Source organism: Melanostigma gelatinosum, assembly GCF_949748355.1.
Source record: "Melanostigma gelatinosum genome assembly, chromosome: 22".
In the NCBI taxonomy this organism is placed as follows: Eukaryota; Metazoa; Chordata; class Actinopteri; order Perciformes; family Zoarcidae; genus Melanostigma; species Melanostigma gelatinosum.
In genome coordinates this window covers 3,176,095-3,200,197 of record NC_136655.1, presented here as the reverse complement: position 1 = coordinate 3,200,197, position 24,103 = coordinate 3,176,095, and the positions used below count along the sequence as shown (strand labels likewise).

Below are 24,103 nucleotides of genomic sequence, written 5' to 3'. Positions count from 1 at the left end.
GTTTGCTTTGTTTGAACTGAGAACCTGCAGACTGTTGGCGTCTCCAGGACACAACAAAGGACCTTTAAGTGGTTCCTGCTGTGAGACGTCAGAGAATCTTCTCCTTCGGGCATTTATACAAAACAGCTATTGGTTTAATATAACTTGAGTTATTGTAAACACTGGATATTTAAAATCTCAGTATGTTTCTGTCTTTAAAAGTGTTTTATTTCTTTAACTGCTCGAGGAAGAAGAAAGTAAAATGAGTGATCAAATGTTTAAAGCTGAAAGACATGAACACAGAGACCTTTATGTGAAAAATGTTTATTCTTCAAATGTAAAATGTTGTTACATATCGTCACAATTCTGTAATAGTCGTTACTACTCTCGAGATTGAACATTTGATTTGTTTTAAAGTCAAACTAACATTGATATGAATGGTTAAAGGAATGCAGCTACAGCTGTCACATAAACACTCTGCATTGAACATGTTTCCATCACACTGAACTGTATTTCAAGGGAAGTGTTTTTAACCTACTTCTATGTTGGAATGTGTGTGTGTGTGTGTTGCTGCATACATACTGAGGTGTGTGTGGTGTGGAGGTTTAACTGAAGCAGAGGAATGGTGTCACGTATGCGTTTATCATCTTGCAGCATGACAAACAGAAGTAGCGTGGCTCACCAACGAACCGTCCTTCAACATTCCTTCACATGAAGCCCCGACTTCCTCTCCCGACGCCAGCTTCCTGTACAACTGCGACAGTTCGTCGGGTTGTGGCATTGTTGACTCTGGTGTGCAGGGGATATCGAAATCCGACGACACCTGAGACCCCGAGAGCTCCTCCAGCTCCGATTGGCCGTTGCTGTCCTTCGCCTGAGACACAGCATTGGTCCACGAGTCACCTTGTCCCCGCCCCCCCTGCTCTGGTTGGAGGATCAGAGTGTCGGGTAAATACGAATCCCGGTTCTGCGAGGACTGATTTGACAGCGAGGCGGAGGGGGTCAGACTGGAGTTCTCCTCGTTATCTGGGGTTTCCTCTTCGTCACCGAACAGATCGGGGCTCTGTGAACCAGTCATTTTGGAGGGGGCGGGGCTTGGGACGGAGCAGCAGGAATGTAATTGGCTGTTGAGGCTGTTCTGGCTGTCAGTCAGCGTCTCCGTGGTGAAGAAATCGTCCCATTTGGGAGGATCGGAGGAGCCACTTCCTGCAGCCTCAATCATCTTCTCGGTTTCCTTTATCACCTCGTTCTCCTCCTCCTTCACCAGTTTTGTATCCTCCTTTCCTTCGCTCTCCTCCTCCTTCACCAGTTTTGTATCCTCCTTTCCTTCGCTCTCCTCCTCCTCCTGCAGCTGATCATCTTCCTCTTCATCATTCGACTCGGTGCAGTCCACAAAGTTGCGACCACCAGGCTGCGCGTCTGTGACCGTCTCCACCACAGACACAGGGGGCGCTGTCTTCTGAGGACTCTGAGCTTTCACTGAGAATTGCAGATCAAAAAGTAAAAAAGGTGTGAATGCTAATCAATACCTCGTTAATGCTAGAAGTTAAAAACAATGACGCACCGTTCTGTATGTGTTGGTCCAGCGCCGTCTTCTTCCTCACTGGAGCGAGGTCCCGCCCGTCAAACAGCCCGTCATCGCTGTCTGAGTCTGATCAGGGAAGAACAGTTAATACTTTCAAAACATATGCGGACGATGAAGTTAGTTTAATAAAGCTGATATTGATCATTGATGAAATGATGTGTCTTTTTGTTGTCCCTGATCACATGACATCAATATAGTTATGGTATGTTTTAACAATCGTTTCAACACGGTGACCTGTAAACAAGCACCAGAGCCACAGAGACATTCACCGACGTGTTGTTGTGCAGAGCACCTGTTGTGGTTACACATGTGTGCGTGTGAGTGTTAGTCTCACCGTATGTAGGTCGCTCCGCCATGCAGCGCTTGAGGACTCCCAGAGGTTTGTATACGGACGCTGCTTCATCAGACCGGCTCCTGCACATCAGCATCAACCTGTTCAAACACACCGTGACGACGTTAGTACGGCTGTCCGACAGCTTCAGACACGAGTATTAATGTGATCAACACACCAACGTGTGCATGAAACTGGTTACATCTCTTAAATTATTGTTGTATTCAGATAAAATTGCAAAAAAGTCTAGAGAAGGGAGACATTGGCCTCCGATTTTACAGCTTTAAAAGTTGTCATATGAGGTTTAGTTGGAATTCATTATGAGAATGAAAACACTCACATCTGTGTCACCTCAGTCAGCGTCCGACCGATAGGGATAACACTGGGGTAGATGTGAACTGGCTGGAGGTAGGACAGGAAGTTTTTAATCTGAAAATCAGAGAGAAACATGAAACATGTGTGTGGACAAACAAGGACATGACTCATTAAATCGACTTTATTAAAAATGAAACAGTGAAAAAGTCTTGTTGATTATTAGCTGAGGAGAACGCTACAAGCTTCTAGACTTGTGTATGTAACTAATGTACTGTCCATGTGTAACCACGGTCGAGTAACTCTGGTTTAATAATTTAAATAAAAACATGGAGGTACCTCCGAGTAGGAGGAGTGGAAACTGAAGCAGGCTCGGTAGGAACTGGCTCCTGTTCTGGAAACGCAACAAAAAAAGGCGAATTTAGGGCTCATGAACCAAACTTAATGTGATTCATAATGAATTATTCATCTTTTGCCTAAAAGATGAAGGTATGTAATCAGACCTTCTCAGAGAGTTAGTACTTCCACAAACTCGTTGAGACGTTTGAACCTGCGCTCACTTTATTATAACGTTGGTTCTCTTCATCCTCTCGCCGAACCACATGGTGGACGGTTTGATGCTGATGATGCGAAGAGGAGTCCCGTCGGGGGCTGTGCAGCCGCACGGCAGCCGGCTGCCTTGTAAAAACTCCTCATCCTGCGCGCGCACACACACACACACACACAAAAACAGGGTTCAATGAAGGAGTTGACGAAGAACAACGGGCGTCATGGTCCTTAAATGCCAGTAGTGGATCGGAGACTTTTGAAAGTAGTTCCGAATGATATCTTTTAGAGATATAAAATCTAAAAACCTTGTTTCCCTGTGCCCACATGTTGCTCAGAATAACCTGAGAGAAACCCTACGTGTGTCTGTGTGTGTGTGTGTGTGTGAGAGAGAGAGGCCTAGAGGAGGACCTTCGGATGTCGACACGCGTGGATCTGCGTCCTGCGGTCGGTCGTCACGTAGCTCAGGATCTCCGGCATCTTCTTGAACATCGCCAGACTTCTGACATGGATCTGAGAGCAGAATCGTAAACACACGACACGTAAACGTTGAACACATAAGCGTGTTTATCAGATTACAGCGCGTGGACAGAAAGGTGTGTGGTTTTAATGTGTTACCTGTGTGTTGAACTCCTCTCCCAGGTTGGTAAACAGGTATTCATATCCATACGCAGCTTTACAGTTCAGCCACACGACGTGATATGAACTCTGACTGATCCAGTTTCCAACAAGCTCTGAGATTCCGTTCAGACAGACCTCCTGCACACACACACACACACACACGGTTAAATCTTTCTGTTTTTCTCTGCGAGATGAATCCGATTCAGAAGCTCTCCTCAGTATTCCAGTTTGGACTCCAGATATCCCTTTATTGAATCCTGTCCCCATCTCCAAAACGTACCCGAGTGGGAATCTGGTAGAACCGTGGGTCATAGAAAGTAGAGTCCAGATAAACACTCTGAATATCCTTCACTCTGCGAGAGAAACGCGACACAAGAAAGCTTTAGTGGACAGAACACATGCTCCAGAACGTCTGTGACTATTAAGAGAATCTACGAGACAGATGTTCATCGGGACCGACCGGCTGCCAGAGTGCAGATGTTCTATTCTGGAGACGTCTCCAGCTGCAAACCTGAAGTCTCCTGTATACAGCACGGCACCCTGGGAACCCTCAAACAGGAACCTGCAGATAGGAACACACCGTTTCACACAGATCCTGTATTTTGTGTATTCCTTGGCCTCTGGAGAAGAGTTAAATGTGTATTTTTAATGCACATTAAAGCCAATTTACTTTGTTACATCATGACAAACTACTGGAGGTCTGAGGAGAGGTTATGAGTGCTTTTATCTTTCAACACTTAGAAACACATAGAAAATGAAGAAGTATTTTAAAATGTTTGGACTTGCATAACAGAGCCGGGACAGTGGGCTGCAGGAAGCAACGTGACCACAATCTCTTCTTTCTGTCGAGGAGATACCAGACAAGAAGATCAGGGACACAACTGACGTAAATCTCCACATCTGACGACGTAAATCTCCACATCTGAAGGGAACAATCCTCAGGCTTTACCTCTCCAGAGGCCTCGTCAACCAGAGACATCTGAGTGGGGCTCTCCAGCTCTAAGGGAACCTAACACAGATCATCCACCAGTTATTCAGTAGATGATACTCTTAACTACCACACTGCATACACGGAGAAAAAACAAAGTATTAGAGGAGACTTACTATGTATTCCTCCCAGAAAGAGTACTTGGGGTTGCTCAGCAGAAGCTCTTTGGTCACAAAGGAGCAGTAAAGCCTGACTGTACGACTACAAACCAGGAGAGGATTCATTAGTCCAGATCATGACTGTTATTACTGTGTAGAGCATGGAGGCATTGCTCTCACCCACAACTCATAGTTGCTCTCTCTCTACCTCTCTCTCTCTCTACTTCTCTCTCTCTCTACCTACCTCTCTGTCTCTCACTATTTTACTCCCTCTCTCTCTCCCCCTCTATCTACACCTCCCCCTCTATCTACACCTCTCTCTATTTACCCACCTCTCCATCCATCTATCTCTCTCTAAGTAAACTTCACCTGAAGTGCAGCTTTCTCTTCAGTATTGGTCCTTTCAGTCCTTTCATGTGATCTGTTAATATAAAAACAGATCATAGGCACGTGCACTCTGTATAACAAGCCTCTGTGAATTAAACATGTTATTCAGTGTTACCAGTGTTACCAGGCTCACCTTTGTGAATTAAACATGTTATTCAGTGTTACCAGGCTCACCTTTGTGACAGTGGGAGAGGAAATATGCCCGGGCATGTAAGTTCTCCCGGTCGAACCGGTCCAGAGAAACGGTGGGATACTCCTTCATTCTGCCCATAAACGAACTCATCTTCACGAACCTTTCTGTGATAACGTTGTGTCCAGAGGAGACAGCATATCTAGTTTGTTTAAATCGTCTGTTTTGTTTTTGTTTGTCCCGCCCACCAATTTTACGACGTCTTTCTTCTTCTTCTTTCTTTTTTGAAGTTTATTGGCGGTTGGCAAACAATTAATTGGCACATTACCGCCACCAATCGGTCTGGAGTGTGTAGTAAAATAATAGAGAAAAGAAAAAAGAAAGAAAATAAATAATAAACAAAACAAAACAACTCATATTTTCTTAATACTATTAGTTAGTCTAAGATATTGAAATATTACTTGATGACATTCACTTTTTGAGTTCAGTTCATCTTCTTCTTCGTTTCATTTTAAGGGCGGTTCAGATGACTTTAAAGGGTTTTAGCGCCATCTACTGTCCGTTTTTACCTGTTTTCTTCTAATTGACTCATTCAAAATATATTTACACTTTGCTTTTGTCTTATTGAATCCGTGTTAACTTGACACATGCTTCATTTTTTTCTAATAATAATAATAATAACTTAATTTATATAGTACCTTTAAAAACAGAGTTTACAAGTAGAAAACAGCTGTTGGTAATTAAAACACTTGCTAATAAATTAATAAAAAATCTGTGCAGTATAAATACACTGCAAGAGTCAACTATCGTCTGTAGATATATTATTTTTAGTGATTGTGGATTTTTTACTTTTTTACTTATTTTATATTCTTTACTGTTTTATTATTATTACTTATTTACCTACTTATAATACTTGTGTTGATCTTGTTTTTTTTACTATGCCCCTATATATATATATATATATATATATATATATATATATATATATATATATAATAAATTAGCATATTAGCATCCGCTGTTAAATGTCATGTTTTTTTAATGGAGTCTGGTGTCAACCTCCTATAGGCCTCAACCATACAAACCGTACTCTTGCTGTCGGCTCAACAGTAATTGAACTCTCCTTTAACAGCTTGAACCGAAGCTACCGGGCTTATTCCCTTTAATTCATAGTCGACCCTATTATGTCTGAAGTTACACCGGAGTCAACACGGAGGTTTATAAGGCAAGTGGGCCTCTAGTAGAGTCAGGTCGTAGAAAAACGTTGGTCTTTAAAATGTACTGATTCTTTTTTGGGTGGTTAGCTTAGCATTGTTAGCAGCCTGCTTCACAGTTGGCCTTGTAAGTTAACGTCAGCTAGCAGTAACGTAAAGTGAAGGTATAAACGTCAACGTTTAGCTTATCGTTTATAGTCCTCGTTTACCGGGGTTGTAGTATTAATAACACACGGTAACATATGGTTAGGTGGCGTTAATTCACACGGCTGTTTGTGTTAAAGTTAAAGGTGTTTGCTTAGCTCTTAGCTAGCCAGGTGAGCTATTTACTAACCATGGTGTTGGGTGTTTGTGCAGATTTGATCTCTTAACTTCCCAACAACAACAAGCTGCTAATGGTTTGACTATAGCTGCACAGTATATACACTAATATATACATTAATGTTAGTTTAACCCATCGGTATCTGCTCATGAGACTCTATTCTTGCCTCTACTTTGTCACAGTGCTCGGTACTGACTGACCCAATTCTGTGTGCATTAATTAAGAAACAGAGTATATAAGTCCTTGAAAAAGGCATTAAATGATCTTAATTGCACCTTATTTTCAACGTAAACCTTTTATCTGGAGCTGAAATGAGTTGATTAACCAATTAGTCCATCAACAAAACTAATAAGCAACTATTTTGATTATTAGTTAACTATTTGTGTCATTTTTAACTTGTAAATTCCAAGAAATCAATTATTTTTGATTCTTAATTGTGATTTACTTTGATTACTATGACAGTAAATTGAGTTTGGGAATGCTTTTCTTAGCTGAATATCTTTGGGTTGTTGGTTGTTGGTGTGACAAAACTATGTTCAGCATATTTCGCTACTGTTTTGACATTTTATCTGAAATTGAAGGGAGTAATTGATATGTTGAGCAACAGATTAAGGTTAACAGTAACTTTTCTAAAGCTTACCTATCTGCCCAAATGGACATATTCCCCTTTGTATTGACTTTCTATACTAACCTGACTGAATAAATAGCTTTCCTAGTTTCCTATATTTGTTTAGTTTGAATGGTCTCTGGAGGTGTCGTTACACCGGTTTTCACTGTGAACCAAATATTTTTCTTCTTAGCTCAGTTACCGGTAAGTTGTTTTTAAGGAGCCTAGTGAATCACAAGGCTCTGGAGGAATGTAGCTGTAGGACAGTTTTATTCTAGCTCATAATGAAGCTCTTGTTTTCCACACTCTTGTTTTTCTGCTGAGAAAGCTCTGCGAGGGGGTTTGTTTCCTTTCCTGCTGCCTTCTGACCTAGAAAGGAAGCGGCAACTGCTGCTGCCGTCTTTGTGAAAACGGGTGTGAAACTCTTGTTAGAGGAATATATTTTAATCTCTCTCTCTCGAGGTGTTGTTGTGGACTTCATCAGCCTTCCTAAAAAAAGGCTTTTGTTGTGTCCGAACATGAGTCGATGCCACCGGCTGTTTCTTGATACTGCTGTCTGCGGTCTAGTTCTGTCATTCCTGGAATATGATCGAATTCTGAGAGTCGTGAGCAGACTATTTCAAAAATGATGATGTAGGAGAGTTTATTGCATTAAATTAGGGCTCAAACTGAAAAGCTCGGGCCTGTAAAAAGTACTTTTGCATCCTCTGAAAGTTATTCAGGTAAAAAATAGTTCCCAGATCAGGCAGTGAAGGACTGCTCCTGTCTCTCTCTTTAAATACATCATCTATCGTATAATACAAGGTCTCTACCTTAATTAGAAACCGAACCACGCTCCTCACAGAGTCTATCGTCTGCTCTGGAGCTGGTGGCCGGATAGTTTTTGTAGAGTAAGTACATCAAACAACACGGAGACTTGCGTAGCATTTCTAATGTCAGATAAGGTCTAAGAAGTCTGACAAATACCCATCGTAAGTTCCCAGAGCTCAGTGTTGCGTCATCAACTGTCCAACCCCTAAATATATTCAGTTTATCATATAAATCAGTCATATATTTGACATCTGAGAGGTTGGAACCGGAGAATGTTTGTGGAGTTTTTGCTCAAAAAGTGAATCAATCATCAAAGTAGTCGCTGAATCAAGAGTTTAACAGAAAAATAGACTTTTACATTTGAGCAGAATCAGAGTTTCATATCGGCTTCCTCTTTTAACCGCGATCATCGTCATCATCACTACTCTTTTCTTCGTCTTTAAAGATGGAACTGACTTGTGGTTGTTATCACACCTGCAAATAGAGGAAGTGAAGCCTAATGAGCTGCAATCTGTTTTCTGTAGTTTATTAATAGTTAGAGAAACGGTTGATTTATAAAAACACGATGCTGTAACTTTGAGTGTCTTTTATATAATTATTGTGTTTTCTAAAGTTACAATGCCATTATAGTAGATGTGGAACTCTAAATTCTTTCTTCATTACTTTTTATTTGGATACACTTTATTTACTACTGTGGTTCACGCAAAATATTAACATTTAACCAGGATGTGGTCCAGGTTCTAGTCCTAAACCAGGAGGTGGTCCAGGTTCTAGTCCTAAACCAGGAGGTAGTCCAGGTTCTAGTCCTAAACCAAGAGGTGGTCCAGGTGCTAGTCCTAAACCAAGAGGTGGTCCAGGTTCTAGTCCTAAACCAAGAGGTGGTCCAGGTTCTAGTCCTAAACCAAGAGGTGGTCCAAGTTCTAGTCCTAAACCATTTGTTACTTTTGCACATCTTTGATGTTTGGTTTGCATTTCCTGTTGTTGTTTCACAGGTAAAGTAACTAACCCACCTGGCAACCAGTCACCCTCCATCATGTCCCCATCGGTCTGTTGACGCCGACAGCTTCCTGAGGGAGGCGGCTCGGAGCTAGCTCGCTAGTTAGCTTCGCTAACATGCAGCACTCCCGGCCCGGCGTCTCCAGGAGGCGGCGCTGCTGAGAGGCGAGTGTTTGGTGTTGCCGAGCCGTGCCATGGAGGACTTCTCCACCAGGACGTACGGCACCAGCGGCATGGACAACAGGCCTCTGTTCGGGGAGACCTCGGCACGGGTAGGAGCCTGGAGGAAGTGGTTTAATGCAGAATTGAATTCACAATCTCACAGCTAAATGAAAATGTTTTTGTTTCAACTCTTTGTTCGTCTTTTCCCGCAGGATCGGATCATCAACCTGGCGGTGGGGGGGTTCACGTCTCTGGTTGTTTTAGTGAGTACAAAACTGATCTTCAAACACTTTTTTCCACGTTTTGCTGTTTTTAACGACTGAATTTTATCTGTTGCTTTCGTATCGCATGCGAGCACAAAGAGTTAGTCATAATAAGTAGCTCTGAGCTGCACCACAACTTTGAAAATGCAAATATTGAGGCATTTATTAGCTTCTACTTGGAATGCGTTTATTCTTTTTATTTACCATTAGACAGGCTGTGTTGGTTCTATTTAAGTCTAGAGTGGTTATAACTGATCTCACGTTTCTCCTTTACCTTTTAATATTGTGCTTCTTATCGTGTGGCATGAACACATCAAGGGCCCTTTGAACAGTCATTTTCCTCATGGTTTACTTTCATTTAGAGACGCGGCTGCAGTTTAACAGTTTGAATATCCACCTGAGTTTAGCTGGAGTTTAGTTAATTGAACGTATTTGATGTTTAAGTGTCTTCAACGTCCTGTTTTGTCTTCCAGCTGACCGTCATCTGTTCCTTTGTGTTCCCCTCGTTGCCTCCACGGCCGCTGAATGTCTTCTTTGCCGTGTGCATCCTGTTAGCATGTGGCTCCGCTATAATGCTGGTAAAGCCATTATTATTATAAATTCACGACATTTATAAGAGCTTAAGAGAGTAGCAGTGCAGTAGAACACCACAGACGTTGTTGCATTAGCTGATGTCATACTGACCTTTTTATTATATATAAGGAAAAAAAACAATATTTATGTTTCTCCCCATCAGATATTCTGGTACCGGCAGGGCGATCTGGAGCCTAAATTCAGGAATCTGATCTACTACATGCTGGTGTCCATCGTGCTGCTGTGTCTTTGTGCCAACCTCTACTTCCACGATGTCAGGTAGAGACGGGGACACGAAGAGGAGGAGGAGGAAGGGAAGACATGGCCTTGAGACATGGAAGGACTACGTGGAGAGACGGACTCCTCACACACTTGATGGAATGATTTACACATCTGACCTGCAGCAAACCTTTCTTGGACCAAAACCAGTGAAGCTTAATGGTTCCTGTGGGATGAAGACTGTCAGACTTGGTGCTGAAACATAACAAACTACACGCACACACACACACACACACACACACACACACACACACGATGTACTGTTAGAGGCCATGAATCTGCCTGGAGGATGAAACAGGTGTGTTTACATGAACATAAACTTCATTATTTACAGTCGGATCCTCACAATAACGAGCTCGTAAACATATTCGGTTTGGTTTGACGACGCAGCAGTTAAAGGAAACATCTGCCCTTTTACCCTTTTATGATGCAACATCTTGTATCTTCTGTCTAACCGAGAGACGGGCAACGCCTCCTTTAAAGGTGAGGTGGTGAAGCGAAGAAGCCACTCTGCAGGTTGTAGATAACGGAAGTATACGTCCCAGTTCTGTACTACATACGACGACTATAGAGTATGTACTACCACTTGTCATCGTACGCTGTTTTTCACTTGTACTCGGTGTGATTTACTGTTGCGTACCAGCAGGAGTTGATGCACATCGTCTGCACATAGATGTCAAACTTCTCCACCAGAAAGCAAAAGATGTAATACTTTTTTGCAGCCGTTAACAGTGCAATGAATTGTGGGCATTATTAAGCATTTTTTGGATATACTTAATGTAGAATGAACTTGGGATTGGGACACAGTCAAACTCCATTTAAGCTTCATTTATATTCAAGATCATTTGACGACAAAGAGATGTCATAAAGAATGAAAGCCAATGCAACTCTCCAATTTGGTGGGTAAATGAATCATGATTAAACTAAAATACAATTATTATTACAAGTATTCTCTATGCAACTTCTATTCTTCTATCTTCTATTTTGTTATACAACGGTCCAAAACTCAACGAATCGACGTCTAATAATGTCCCCAAAAAAGGAGAATCGGATGAAAAGGTTTGGCGTTGGAGATACGTTTTACGGGTATTTAAACATTGTCGGAAAAACAATTCCGAAGGAGGATAATATCCAGAGGAAAAGACATTAAAGCTGTAAATTCACAGGAAAATGGATGCTTTTGATTAATAAACCGTCTCTCCCGGTTCTGTCATTTAATTATTTTATACTGTTCAGATTTGAACAGCGTGGATGTTTCCTTTAACCAGGATGAAAATGATGAGCATGTAAACACACCGACTGAACTGTAGCACAAACTAGCAAACGCAGCAACAGCACGAGCAGCTTCAGGAGTCTGTGGCAAATATATGCAAAACAGTTGGTATGTTTTTACTTCTTTAGCTTATCTGATGATCATTTAATTCATTTCCCACATCAAGTCTTTGCTTTAGAGGATTTCTTAAATGCTGCACCAAAGGAAGGTTGACTTACACGTTTGTCTAAGCCACACACACACACACACACACGCACGCACAGCTGTAGCACGAATGAATGGGAACAATTCACACCGAAGCCACACCTCACTGCACAACAGACCTTCACAGGGATCGTTATACGGTTCTATATCACGCCGATGTGTCCGCCGTCGAAACGTTGCACTTAATCATTCTGCCATTCACAGCTCTGAGCCTGTTTCCAGAAGTAGCTTCAGGTTTGCTTTCTTTTTTATTTTGTAGATCCGTTTAGCTCGGCACGTTCACCGTGTGAAGGAGAGGTTTGGTTTGCAGACACCGTTTACATATGTAGCTGCTTTAGTGATCCTGAACGAGTAAAACAGAGAAGATGAAGTAAAGCAGGACTTTGTCTGCAAAAGGCATCTTTGTACTTAAGTGGAGCGGCCCGACTGGACTTTTCAAACTGGAATCTGTTTTGAAGTCATTGATTTATCTGTGGGTTGTTTTCTCGATTGGGTGTTTGTGTGTTAGAATGCTCATTTTGGTGGTTTAATCTGATTAATCTGTCAATTCCCTGATTTAACTAAATGTTTAAGGCCAAAAAGAAGTAGGGACAGTTATTCTCTATCGCTGCCAAAAATCTAATTCTGGTGTCGGGTTTGGTCTCAGTGTCAAAGCTTCACACAATCTTAAAGGAAGAGCCTCACATTCTACATGTCAACAAATCTCAGCGTCAGTATGCATCTCAATATTTAAAAAAAGGCAAAATGTAGAAGACCAAACTCTTCCTTTAAGCTCGTCTCATCAGTTATCGTTTCTGCAGTGAACCCGATAGTGACAAACTAAACCCGTCTCTCAATTCGCCACGACTTTAGGATTGTCAAAGCCATGAGGTCCTTTTTTATTTTATGGAATAAATAATTATGTACCCAGACTGCCGCTATACTTTCTTTTCCAACTGTGTGACTGAGTTTTCAGACTCTTTGGGGAAAAAGTGAAATTTTAATTATGGTGAAAGTGCAAATGAGCAACTTTGGTTATCCAATGAGAACTTTAATTGTATGCAAGACATGTTTTAAAGTATTTTCCCACATCATAATTATGACTGTTACAGTCAACTATCTGAAGTTACTTTGTCGCTTATGTGAAACTAAATGTTTGTATTCAGTAGATCTACAGAGAAAAGATGGACTGTAAAGACCTCCGACAAACTTTACAGTTAATGTCAACGTCATCAATTAACTGTTTAATTTTGAAGGACACCATCAATAATTAGCTTAAATAAATCAGGCAACCATTGTTACAAAGTCTCAGTTTAACACAAAGCACTCTTCATGAGTTCATTTATTTGGCATTTTAAAGATAAATCTGAACTTCAGTCAATCAAAAATATATGCATAAAACTCCACAGTTCAGCTTTAAAAAAAAATCAAAACATTTAACTTCAGGAACGAGCAAAAAAAAATAGAGTCACTAAAATTTAGTCAGCTGCAAAAAAAGCCTGTTAGAATAGAAACCAACCACAGGCTGACGGAACACTTTACATCGAACTGAACGGATGTTCCCCAACAAGTGAAGAGTGGTGACCTGTAGTGTCCTCCAGAGGGCAGCGAGAGTCAACACATGTTGAATCGTCATGTTGGGAAACAGTTCAGTTCACTCTGAAGAGAGATTACATTTGTACTCGTGAGTGGAAAAGAAACGCGTCGAGGTTCCATACGCTCACAGGTGTGGTCATCCTGTATGGACCCGAACAGTAAGCTACCAAACGGCTGTTATGACTATTAAACGGATAGAAAGTGTAAAAGGTGAGGTTGTGACGGTGTGCTCAGACGAAGTCCCTGGACCTCTTGATGGCACAGCAGAGCATCATGCTGAAGATCATGCCGAAGATCTGAGGAGGAATTGAAAGGGTTAAAGCCACATTAGATTTACTGTATTCGCTGAAACTAAAGAGACTCGAGATACAGCAGGTCCTCCACAGACTCACCATGATGACACCGATACCGATGCCGACCCCCCCGATGATGTGCAGCTTGTTGTTGAACATCTGGTCGATGACGGCTGGACAGGTCTGAAGGAACAACAGGAAGGAGGAATGTTTGGGAGTGGAATTAAATGCATTTTATAAAAAGCAGCAGGGGGCGGGGAAAAAAACAGGAAGTCAAAGAAACCGTTAGATCCAATTTGTAGGCAACTTGTAGTTCAAAGACCACGTTTGGATTAATTTATACGCGTTTAGGAGGTTAAATATATATTCATGTGGAAGTGTGTCCATTGTATTCTATCCTTTGTTCTTTTTTATGTTTGATAAGTGCTTCAGAAATAACATATCATAAAAATGCATAAAGAAGATGTGTTTTTAGATTAAACCTTCGTTTGCACAACATGACACAGATAATTAGGATTTTCTACTAAACTAAATGCGGTGTCAATCAGGTGACCCACGAGTTCATGACGTCAGAGAAGATGGCGATCAAGTCGGAAACACAAATCTAACCGGCACGTTAGTGTGGACCGATCAGGACCGATCAGGACCGGCTCGCCTGAAACCAACCATGTGACTGGAGACTCCTACACCGTCTGTGTGTTGCCTTACCGTGGTGACGAGGGTCGTCAGTCCTTCCTGCTTGGGGCAGATATCTTTGGCGGCATCGAACACCGTCCCCGCGGGACCGCAGCAGTTGAGCTGTGAAGAGGAAACAAGAACAAGAGGAAATACAGACCTAAGATTCGCACTAAACAAAGAACCGGAACTAGTTCTGCAGGAATTTGGCCGAAAAACAAAGTATTGGAGGAATTGAAATGTTGCCCTGATGATGGTGATGGGTATTAAGTTGTTGCAATAGACCGTGTGTGTGTGTTCTCACTCCAAAGTGGATGAGACGCAGCGTCTCCTTCAGTGCTTCCTGTCTGGTGTTTTTGTAGTTGTCGTAAGTCTGCTTGTAGAACTCTGTGACGTCGTCCACCACCTGAACACACAAAGAAAAACACTGCAGACTCTGCCAGCTGACAACAGAGAGTGTGTGTGTGTGTGTGTGTGTTGCGTACCCTCTCCTTGTTGGAGAGACCCCAGATCCCAGCAGCCACTTCCACAGCGAAGATGAGGAGCAGGAAGAGGAAGAACTAAACGGGAAAACAAGTCAGAACTGTACTTTACGAGCTCTGGAGTCACCTGGTTCTGACATTTAGTGTCAATATTTTCCAAAATACTCTGTTCACGTGCTGAACATGAAGAGTGACTCACCAATCCCAGCATGCACGGCGACTCTTTAATGGCGCCGCAGCATCCCAGGAAGCCCACGATCATCATCAGAGCGCCCGCCGCAACCAGGATGTACACGCCTACAGAACGACACGATACCGTGGCGACGGTGTTTGTTAAAGTATCAGAATACTTCCGCTGTGTTGTTGTACTTCTCTCTAGTTGTAGTTATGAATAATATTCAACAAATCATAAATTACTGTTTGTTTCCAAACATCTACTGTAAAAACGAATTACAAAAATGGTTTCAGCACCTTTACTGTCCTTTGACGCGGTTTTCATGCTGATGAATCATATTTTCTTAAATTTTTTATAAATGGGACCATGGACCACACAAACATTCCTCCTCCCAAGCAGTCATTAAACAATCCTCTGTCGCCTCACTGCCCAGAGGATTGTTCACTCATCAGTTTGATGGAAGCGAAACACAAAGAGTGACGGGAGGGAGGAAGGGAGTCTCTTCCTGCGAGTTCCTCGGAGAAACAAAGACGACCCTGTGAGGAGAAGAATGAAAGCCGTGTGTCGCGTTGACCTCAGCTGCCTCTGCTGCTCGTTCCTGTTGCAGCGCTACCGTCACATCTGACCTGATAAATAACTGCACGTGGCTATTGGGTCAACTCCTGTTTAACATGTAAACTATCCGACAGCTCCAGCACTGTCAGAGAGACATCTCCTGTAGAAACGTGTAGAGAACGAGTTTAGGTTTAATAATAGGCTCGAGTGGCTGAGGCCTTACCGGTGAAGAAGACTGTGGGAGAGTCATCTCCTTGAAACAGTCCCTTGGTCCTGGAGTCAAAACGCAGCCAAAGGCCCACAGCCAGCACCCCGGTACCTGCTAGCTACATGAGACACAGAGAATGACAGGGTCAGCAGATTTCATTTGGCCATAAACTAAATTCATGGGATCACCAAAGTTCTTTCCATTCCTCCCGTGAGGAGCGTGATGGTCTGCATCAAGACAAACCATCTCCTGCAATAGCGGGTGCGATGTCTCAGTCTGTGGAAAACACTGTGCTGGATCCCACTGAAGGCCAACGGAGGAAAATGAAGCCAAACATGCTGCTTCACATTCTCCACACACACAGTCCCGAATACCAAACCCACCCACTAGAACCTGATCAACAAGCCCATCTTCTAGTACAATAACGCGTCTGTTTATCCAGAACATTGTTGTATTAAGTTATACATTGCAAAGTAACGGTGAGAGGCATCTTGTGTGTGTAAATGCCTCTTCCAGTGTAATAACTTCCATAATGTGTTGTTGTGCAACAGGAGGCGCGAGGATTCTGCCTCAACACGTCCTCCGTCACAGTCGGTTGACCATGAATCACCGGACGGACGGACACATCACAACAATGTGCACCCACCTCAGCGTAGGGGTGTAAAGGCTTAAAATTCTGTTTCATGCAACATATGCAGACAATAGCATAGAGACCTTTCACTCTGACAGTGAAGCCGTGCAGAGTCTTTTGGATTAGCACTTGATATAATCTTGTTTTCACTACGTCCTGGCTGTAAAAAGCTTGCGTGCTGAATGATAAATATATTGGTCTGAACGTACGGGAAAAGCACTCAGGAGAGTTGTGCGTTTGTGTAGTCAAAGGCAGCGATGAGCCGTGTTAAAGATGGAAGACAACACCCTGGAGGTTCACATTAGCTCTCATTAACCACAAGAAGACACTCTCTGCAGCACCAGTAAGTGCCAAGGCAACAGAGAAATTAATTATTGCTGACATGTTTGCCAGCTTTTATGAGCTAGTTAAAGAGTTTCTCGTAAACTAAATATCCTCCAAGACAATGTGGATCGTGGGAAATGTAGTCTTTTAGAACCAGGAACATTTCAGAATAAATAAACTGATGTAATCTGATGTTTATGCCTCTCTCTTCGGTTGTTATCGCATGTGTCCACTCATAGTTGTCTGTGCAATCATTACACACTGACGAGCAGTTAAAACAGTCATTAAACGAGGACGTAAAGTCACTGTGAACAGGTCATAACAGTCATGACACAGCAGAGTGTGTGCTTATTTGGGAATAAAGAACGTCGAGTGACTTCACACCTCCTCTGGGATTACAAACAATAATTTCCCTTCTAGTTCTACAGCGGTTGTCAAACCCTCATTTATCTTTTGGGATCAGATTCTGTGCGATGTTCAATGTTTTCAACTCAAGAAAACAGTCAAGTGGCTCTCTGTGAAGAGTCAACCTGTATCTCAGACACTTACTTGCTATGAAAATAAAGATTATAATCATTATGGAATTTTCCAAACATAGAAATAGTGATTGAGACTAAATCAAATCACCATGTGTGTTGTAATGTCCTGGCAGTCTGCCTGACAGCAGGTGAATATAATCAACAAATCCTGCTCTATAGTTTCCACTGGGAGCACATTTTCAGCCCCAAAACGTTCAGGAATTGATTCATGAATTCAGCTGAAGATAAAAGTTTGTAACCCTGAGAAAGCCAGCTCAAAATAAAGGTCAAAACATTCTAGAAAATAAGTTTTAAACTGGATTTTAACCAGAATTTAAACACAAGTTAAGCAGCCTCTCGCCTCAAACAATACACAGTAACACACTCCTCAAACTAACACTTGTTTTCACTTCCCTCCTCTTACTGAATCACGTTTTAAAAGCTAAATATCCTCAGGGCCTCACATATCATGTGTAAGTGACACTACGTACCCAGAAGAGAAAGTTGAACACAAACACCATGTATTTGATACACTGCAGAGCTCCCATGGCTTCAAGGTTTAGAGGTTTTTAAGAAGAAAATCCAAACGCAGAGTGTCCTTCTCTGAGTTACACCGTCTTCTTTGTGGGAGGACAACAAATAGGACCGGGTGAGAAGTATTTTTTGGGAACCACACCCTTGCATGGCTCACCTGGGTATACTTAGGGAGAGGAAGGGGGGAGGGACTGAGTGGAGGAGGGCGGAGGAGTGGGAGGGAGGAGGTGTGGGAGGGGTATTCTCTTCCAGCAGAGTTTAAATCAGAGCAGGTGAATGCAATTGTCAAGCAGGTGACTGACTGAGAGAACTCAGGATAAAGAAACAGACATTTAGAATATTTAGAATTATTCCATGATATATTACATTAAAAATGACTTGATTACTGTCACATCACCAGAGAAGACAGAGAGGGTACTGATCATTGAATTATTTATGAATAACGAAACTGGTATCGTACGTAAAAATACTCTGAGACCAAACAAGAAGCATAAAACAATGTGGATGAAGAGAAATGAAGCTTCACAGGTGTGTTCACACACACACACACACACACACACACACACACACACACACACACACACACACACACACACACACACACTGAGGTAACTGGAGCTCCTCTCCCAGTAGACCCAGTGAAACCAACAACACTAGCTTTGTGTCCGAGCCTCCCCCGTCTCTCACTCCCTTCACGCTCTCTTCTCCGCCATGAGCTATTCTGTTTGGCGAGTTGGCAGCGTTCTAGTTTAGATATGACAATAGCCACATAATTGAGATATGCATGATTGCATAACCAACTACTATATTATAAATGAGTGGTCAGAGAGACAATAAGGGAAGTAGGAGTGGGCAGGAAGTCAATCAAAATGTCTCAGTTTTTAGAGTCAACATCTTTGACAACATGTTAACATCTGTGTTAATGTATTTACAGCTGTATGTTGTCCGTCCTACTGGCTCATGAAGCATAGCTCGTCATATAATAAGTGGTATTTCCTGGTGGGAATGTCCTCTATCTTAAAATGTGAACAAGAGATGGCTGCACAGATAACCAGAAAAGACCAAAAGAGATGTACAAATCCACCAAAAGCCCACTGGTACAAATTCCAAACATGATTAATAAGAGTGTTACATATGTAAGAAAAACCACAACAAAACAATCCTTAGTTAGGATAAAAGTCCACCAACTGTGAGACTATGGTGTACACACAATGCTAACATTGATGGTGGCAAAATGTTTCTCGTGATGAAATGTAAATACTTACGATCAATGATTTGGGAGTTGTCTCGGTCAGAACACACAATATTGTATTAAAAAAACACAATATTGTAATAAAACACTTAATAAGAATAAAGACACATGTTGGTCAGTATGTTTAGATTAGTTTAACTGAAATAATATCTTAAATTCCTCATGAATTAAATACATGAAATTGCAGTAATGTCATGAAAATGTCCACTTTACAACCAAGAAGAAATATGGTCAAGTTTAGTTCAGATAAAGCAGTTCAGTATTAAATTGATGTACACATTAATGCATCAATGATTATGATCCAATAATATAATATATATATATATCATTATGTGTATATATATAATACCAGTCTGCATAATGACTATTCTTACTTTTGGTACTTTAAATATTTGTAAGTACAAGTGACGTTAGAAGTAACGTTTGGCTATCAAGTAGCGTCAGAAGTAACGTTAGAAGTAACGTTAGAAGTAACGTTCGGCTATCAAGTAACGTTAACGTAAAATTGAATTAAAGTAACTTTACAAGTACCCCAAAAGTACTACTTAAGTACATATAACGTTACTTCCACATACCTTAGACAGAACTATCATTATACATATAGCTACATTTGTTGACAATATTGACCGTTACATTGGAATTAGCTAAATAAACCGTGTGAGCAAGTGTTAGCAGGAAACGTTAGTTTAAATTAAACTAGCTTACTTTTGTCAATATTATTTTAAATATATTAAAATATCTTACCCAGAAGACGAAGTTGAAGATGAAGAGGGCGTACTTGACGCACACCTCCCAGCTGCTAAGAGCAGTCATCACTACTGTGTGCCTTAACGAAGTTAGATCGAAATAAAACTGTCAAATATCTGGAAAATCTCTCGCCGTTCTTCCGTTATTTTCGGATCTGAAACGTTCGGCTCGGTTCGGCTGCCTTCGATGGTTTCCGCCACTTGTCGGTTGGGTGGAGCAGGGTTGGACAGAGCTCGCGCGCTCAACAGATGTCGCTCTGCGTGACCGCGCGCGCGCGTGCCCGGTCGGCTGGGAGGCAACAGAGAACGTCAACGGCTGAACACATAGTTTCCTGTCTTTCTTTCTCTATTTTTCTCACTCTTTGCTTCTTTTGTTCCTCTTAGCTAACCACACGTCCTTTGATGAAGAAGAACAATGTAATAAATCGAATAAAAATCGAATAAAAACCATAAAAGTAAAGTAAATAAAAGCCAAAATACTGCACAAGTGAACTAGGAGTGAATAAATATAATGGTATTGAATTATAATCAGTGATGCATTCATGTGTACATCACTTGTGAATTTCATACCAGCATTTCTATTATTATTATTGTTGTTATAAACTTATGATTACAAGTTATTGAATCTGAGAACCTCTGAAGTGAAGTTCAGTAGTTTTATGACAGTTGTTTTGTACATTAAGAGAGATGTATATGTGACTTTATGATGCATTTTATAATATGTTTTTTAACGGTGTGTGTGTGTGTGTGTGTGTGTGTGTGTGTGTGTGTGTGTGTGTGTGTGTGCAGCTATATTCTCTCGGTCTCTTTGGTGGAAATGTGACTGTTCTTCTTCTGCAGAATAAAGGCGACAGTGTGACCGGCCAGCCCACGACTTTTGTTTGCAGCTGCACACAAACACACACTGATGATGATGATGAGGATGAGGAGGATGAGGATGAAGGAGCACAGCCCGACCAAGCTGACCAGAACCGAGGGAGTAAAATAATTCTAAACATCTTTAACGAAACTAAGTAAACGCTTCCAGAAACATTTGTCTTCAGCAGGATGAGACGGACATATGGGGCTGATGTGCTTTAAAAAAAAAAATATATATATATATATATATATATATATATATATATATATATATATATATATATATATATATATATATATATATTGATTTAACTTTAACTTGATTTTGTGTGTTAAAAAAAAGCTACTTTAGATGCATTTGAAAGACTCTGAACAGGTGTAACCGTTTATGTGTAAGAGAAAGGTTTGGTTTGTTGTTGGTAAGAATGACTGCAGCCTCCTCCTGTAAACCCAGAGTCTGTGTGTCTATGGTGTCTTAGTCTTCTTACTGAGCTGGATAAAAGACTGAGTCTGTTCCTCTGTAAAACAACACTGCCTTCATCTCCTGCACGGGGTGTGTGTGCATGTGTGTTTGTGCTTGTGTGTGTGTGTGGGTGTTTTGGTTTGCAAAACAACTTGCCGTTCATCTCTGCATCCATTTACAAAGCTCCCCTTCAAAGCTGCAGCCAGCATCTCTCTCTCGCTCTCCCTCTCATTCTCTCTCTATCGCTGTCATTCTCTCTCTCTCTATCTATCTCTCTCCCTCTCTCTTTCTGTCATTCTCTCTCTCTGTCACATTCTCTCTCTCTCTCTATCTATCTCTCTCCCTCTCTCTTTCTGTCATTCTCTCTCTCTCTATCTCTCTCTCCCTCTCTCTTTCTGTCATTCTCTCTCTCTATCTCTCTCTCTCCCTCTCTCTTTCTGTCATTCTCGCTCTCTATCTCTCTCTCCCTCTCTCTTTCTGTCATTCTCGCTCTCTATCTATCTCTCTCCCTCTCTCTTTCTGTCATTCTCTCTCTCTCACATTCTCTCTCTCTCTCTATCTCTCTCCCTCTCTCTTTCTGTCATTCTCTCTCTCTATCTATCTCTCTCCCTCTCTCTTTCTGTCATTCACGCTCTCTATCTCTCTCTCTCCCTCTCTCTTTCTGTCATTCTCGCTCTCTATCTATCTCTCTCCCTCTCTCTTTCTGTCATTCTCGCTCTCTATCTATCTCTCTCCCTCTCTCTTTCTGTCATTCACGCTCTCTATCTCTCTCTCTCCCTCTCTCTTTCTGTCATTCTCGCTCTCTATCTATCTCTCTCCCTCTCTCTTTCTGTCATTCTCGCTCTCTATCTATCTCTCTCCCTCTCTCTTTCTGTCATTCACGCTCTCTATCTCTCTCTCTCCCTCTCTCTTTCTGTCATTCTCGCTCTCTATCTATCTCTCTCCCTCTCTCTTTCTGTCATTCTCGCTCTCTATCTATCTCTCTCCTTCTGCTTTCCGAAAGATATGGTCTCTGACATGAGAGACAAAATCCTGGACATCGTGGCTGACTATCCCACAGCGAAAAACATCATGGTGCATACAGGAAGCTGTGATATTGTGAAACAACAGTCTGAAGTTCTAAAGCGAGACTTTATTGATCTGTTAAACACAGTCAGCTCTGTCAAGGCTGAGGTGTTCATCAGTGGCCCTCTTCCACCAGTCAGAGGAGGAGATGAAGGATTCAGCAGGCTGCTGTTTGCACTGAACAGATGGCTGTCAACTGCATGTGCTGACCATTCAGTACATTTTATCAACAATTTCTACCTTTTCTGGGAGCGCAGACATCTTTTTGCAGCGCATGGAATTTGCCTGAACAAGTCAGGGGTAAAACTGTTTACCTCGAACCTGTTTTTCTCCCTGCGTCACCCGTCTGTCCCTACTGCCAAGGACAAGATACAAGAGGAGTCTAAACAAGAGATAACCACACAGCATCGCCATGGAGACCTTACGGGAAGGATGCTGCCGCCTAACGACAGTCAAAAGGAGGAGTCTCCAACCTCATCATCAGGGACCGCCTTCGCCTCCGATCTCCCACTTTCCACACCCTTCCCAGACGAGGACTCTTTACCTCCCTCCCCAGCACCTACTTCCACCCCCCAAATTCCATCCAGGTCCCTTTCCTCTCTCACACTCTCCCCATCCTCCCCCCACCTGGAGTTCACTGACCACATGAAAGAGCTGGTCATTGCTGGGACCAAACACACTCCTCGACGGTTCCACAACCGTCCTCTGTCTCCCCTACATGATAACGGAAATAATTGATATCTTCTGGGTCCAGGCTACAAGGCTAATGACACCAATGACTCTCTCCAGGAAAGGTCGGGGCCCTGTATGCAGCTAGCCGTCTCAATTCCTGTCCTGCAAGTTTATAGAAAAAGAAAGGTGAGGCTGCGAAGAAACAACAGTAAACCTGCTAACTTATCAAACTTAGCATACATTCCTCGTCAGCCTGTCCAAATAAATTGGGGAAAGAAAACTTTAACCACATTAAACTTAGCTTTATTAAATGTCAGGTCTCTGTCAGGAAAAACATTTTTAATCAATGATTTTATTGTTGGGCACAAACTGGACATTTTGTTTTTAACTGAAACTTGGTTAAATCAAGATAACAGTGCAGCTGTTCTTATTGAATCAACACCTCCCAACTTCAGTTTCATGAGCGAAACAAGAGCACATGAGAAAGGAGGTGGAGTTGCTGTTTTATTTAATGATTCTCTTCAATGCAAGCAGATGTCCTTTGGTCATTTTAGTTATTTTGAATATGTGGCTCTGAATTCCACTCAAGCTTTATTCCTAAACATTTACAGACCGCCTAAATACTGTGCAACCTTCTTTGATGAGTTTCCTGAACTGCTGTCTGTAATCTGTATTGATTTTGACTGTGTTGTTATTGTTGGTGACTTTAATATCCATGTTGATAATCCCCAGGACAGAGAGTCTCCAGAACTATGTGGTGTCCTTGATAACTATGATCTGACTCAGCATGTGACAGGACCCACCCACAACAGGGGGTACACTCTGGACCTAATCATCACCAAAGGTGTAAACATTTCCAAGGTTGCTGTGACTGATGTTGCACTCTCTGATCATTTCTGTGTTTTCTTTGAGAGTGCAATCTCCTTGCACACAAATGTCCAAACCAAGGTTGTGACAAAGCGTTACATCTCTGAAAACACCAGTGAACTATTCATTCAGAAGTTCTCCTCCACACCAGCCCTCTCTTGCCTCTCAGTCAATGAGCTTGTAGATGGCTTCAATTTTAAAGTTAAAAATATTATTGATGCCATTGCACCCACTAAAGTGAAGGTTGTCTCGGGTAAGCAAAGATCTCCTTGGAGAAATGCTACGCTGGTCAGAATAGAGAAACGAGAGTGTCGGAAAGCTGAGCGCAGCTGAACCAGGTGGCGGTACTGTGTGCCACATGTCTGATAGTAGACTTCCACCTGTCGTCATACCACTCTGATTCACCTTTTTCTACAAAGATTATAATTGGAGTTTACACCTGTTGAATAAATGTAAAAAAATAACTTACACAACTCTTTGTCAGCATTATATGTTTTAAATGAGAGTAACCAGACGTTTCTTGGGCATAG

The 24,103-nt window shown here is 41.9% G+C and overlaps 3 protein-coding genes across 4 annotated transcripts; 1 reads left to right on the top strand and 2 right to left on the bottom strand.

The window, feature by feature from the left end:
- Positions 1-359: 359 nt before the first annotated feature.
- Positions 360-5,152, bottom strand: dclre1c (DNA cross-link repair 1C, PSO2 homolog). Its single transcript, XM_079294237.1, has 15 exons — positions 5,022-5,152; positions 4,830-4,881; positions 4,479-4,563; positions 4,324-4,383; positions 4,161-4,216; positions 3,835-3,936; positions 3,655-3,727; positions 3,372-3,512; positions 3,165-3,266; positions 2,768-2,904; positions 2,547-2,601; positions 2,236-2,324; positions 1,899-1,996; positions 1,544-1,630; positions 360-1,458 (listed from the first exon to the last, which is right to left on the bottom strand). The coding sequence occupies exons 1-15, from the start codon at positions 5,128-5,130 to the stop codon at positions 623-625; spliced, it is 2,082 nt and encodes a 693-aa protein (XP_079150363.1). The 5' UTR covers positions 5,131-5,152; the 3' UTR covers positions 360-622.
- A 3,767-nt stretch (positions 5,153-8,919) lies between these two features.
- tmem243b (transmembrane protein 243, mitochondrial b) lies at positions 8,920-12,591 on the top strand. The gene is made up of 4 exons (XM_079294315.1): positions 8,920-9,198; positions 9,301-9,351; positions 9,825-9,929; positions 10,088-12,591. The coding sequence occupies exons 1-4, from the start codon at positions 9,121-9,123 to the stop codon at positions 10,205-10,207; spliced, it is 354 nt and encodes a 117-aa protein (XP_079150441.1). The 5' UTR covers positions 8,920-9,120; the 3' UTR covers positions 10,208-12,591.
- A 299-nt stretch (positions 12,592-12,890) lies between these two features.
- On the bottom strand, positions 12,891-19,885 carry cd9b (CD9 molecule b). Of its 2 annotated transcripts, none has more exons than XM_079294781.1 (8): positions 19,647-19,885; positions 15,659-15,761; positions 14,905-15,002; positions 14,709-14,783; positions 14,528-14,629; positions 14,257-14,346; positions 13,648-13,731; positions 12,891-13,551 (listed from the first exon to the last, which is right to left on the bottom strand). In XM_079294781.1, exons 1-8 carry the CDS (start codon positions 19,713-19,715, stop codon positions 13,486-13,488), a joined length of 687 nt encoding a protein of 228 aa, XP_079150907.1. In that variant the 5' UTR covers positions 19,716-19,885; the 3' UTR covers positions 12,891-13,485. The 2 variants fall into 2 exon arrangements, with proteins under 2 accessions (XP_079150907.1, XP_079150908.1); XM_079294782.1 differs by lacking the exon at positions 19,647-19,885 and adding an exon at positions 17,608-17,766.
- Positions 19,886-24,103: the final 4,218 nt, after the last annotated feature.

Coding starts and splice junctions, on each gene's coding strand:
- tmem243b (XM_079294315.1), top strand. CDS start 9,121: ATGGAGGACTTCTCCACCAGGACGTACGGCACCAGCGGCATGGACAAC. Junction 9,199..9,300: donor TCGGGGAGACCTCGGCACGG/GTAGGAGCCTGG, acceptor CTTTTCCCGCAG/GATCGGATCATCAACCTGGC. Junction 9,352..9,824: donor TCACGTCTCTGGTTGTTTTA/GTGAGTACAAAA, acceptor TTTGTCTTCCAG/CTGACCGTCATCTGTTCCTT.
- cd9b (XM_079294781.1), bottom strand. CDS start 19,715: ATGACTGCTCTTAGCAGCTGGGAGGTGTGCGTCAAGTACGCCCTCTTC. Junction 14,347..14,527: donor TGCGTCTCATCCACTTTGGA/GTGAGAACACAC, acceptor TCCTCTTCACAG/CTCAACTGCTGCGGTCCCGC. Junction 13,552..13,647: donor TCGGTATCGGTGTCATCATG/GTGAGTCTGTGG, acceptor ATTCCTCCTCAG/ATCTTCGGCATGATCTTCAG.
- dclre1c (XM_079294237.1), bottom strand. CDS start 5,130: ATGAGTTCGTTTATGGGCAGAATGAAGGAGTATCCCACCGTTTCTCTG. Junction 4,217..4,323: donor TTGACGAGGCCTCTGGAGAG/GTAAAGCCTGAG, acceptor TCTCCTCGACAG/AAAGAAGAGATTGTGGTCAC. Junction 3,513..3,654: donor TCTACCAGATTCCCACTCGG/GTACGTTTTGGA, acceptor GTGTGTGTGCAG/GAGGTCTGTCTGAACGGAAT.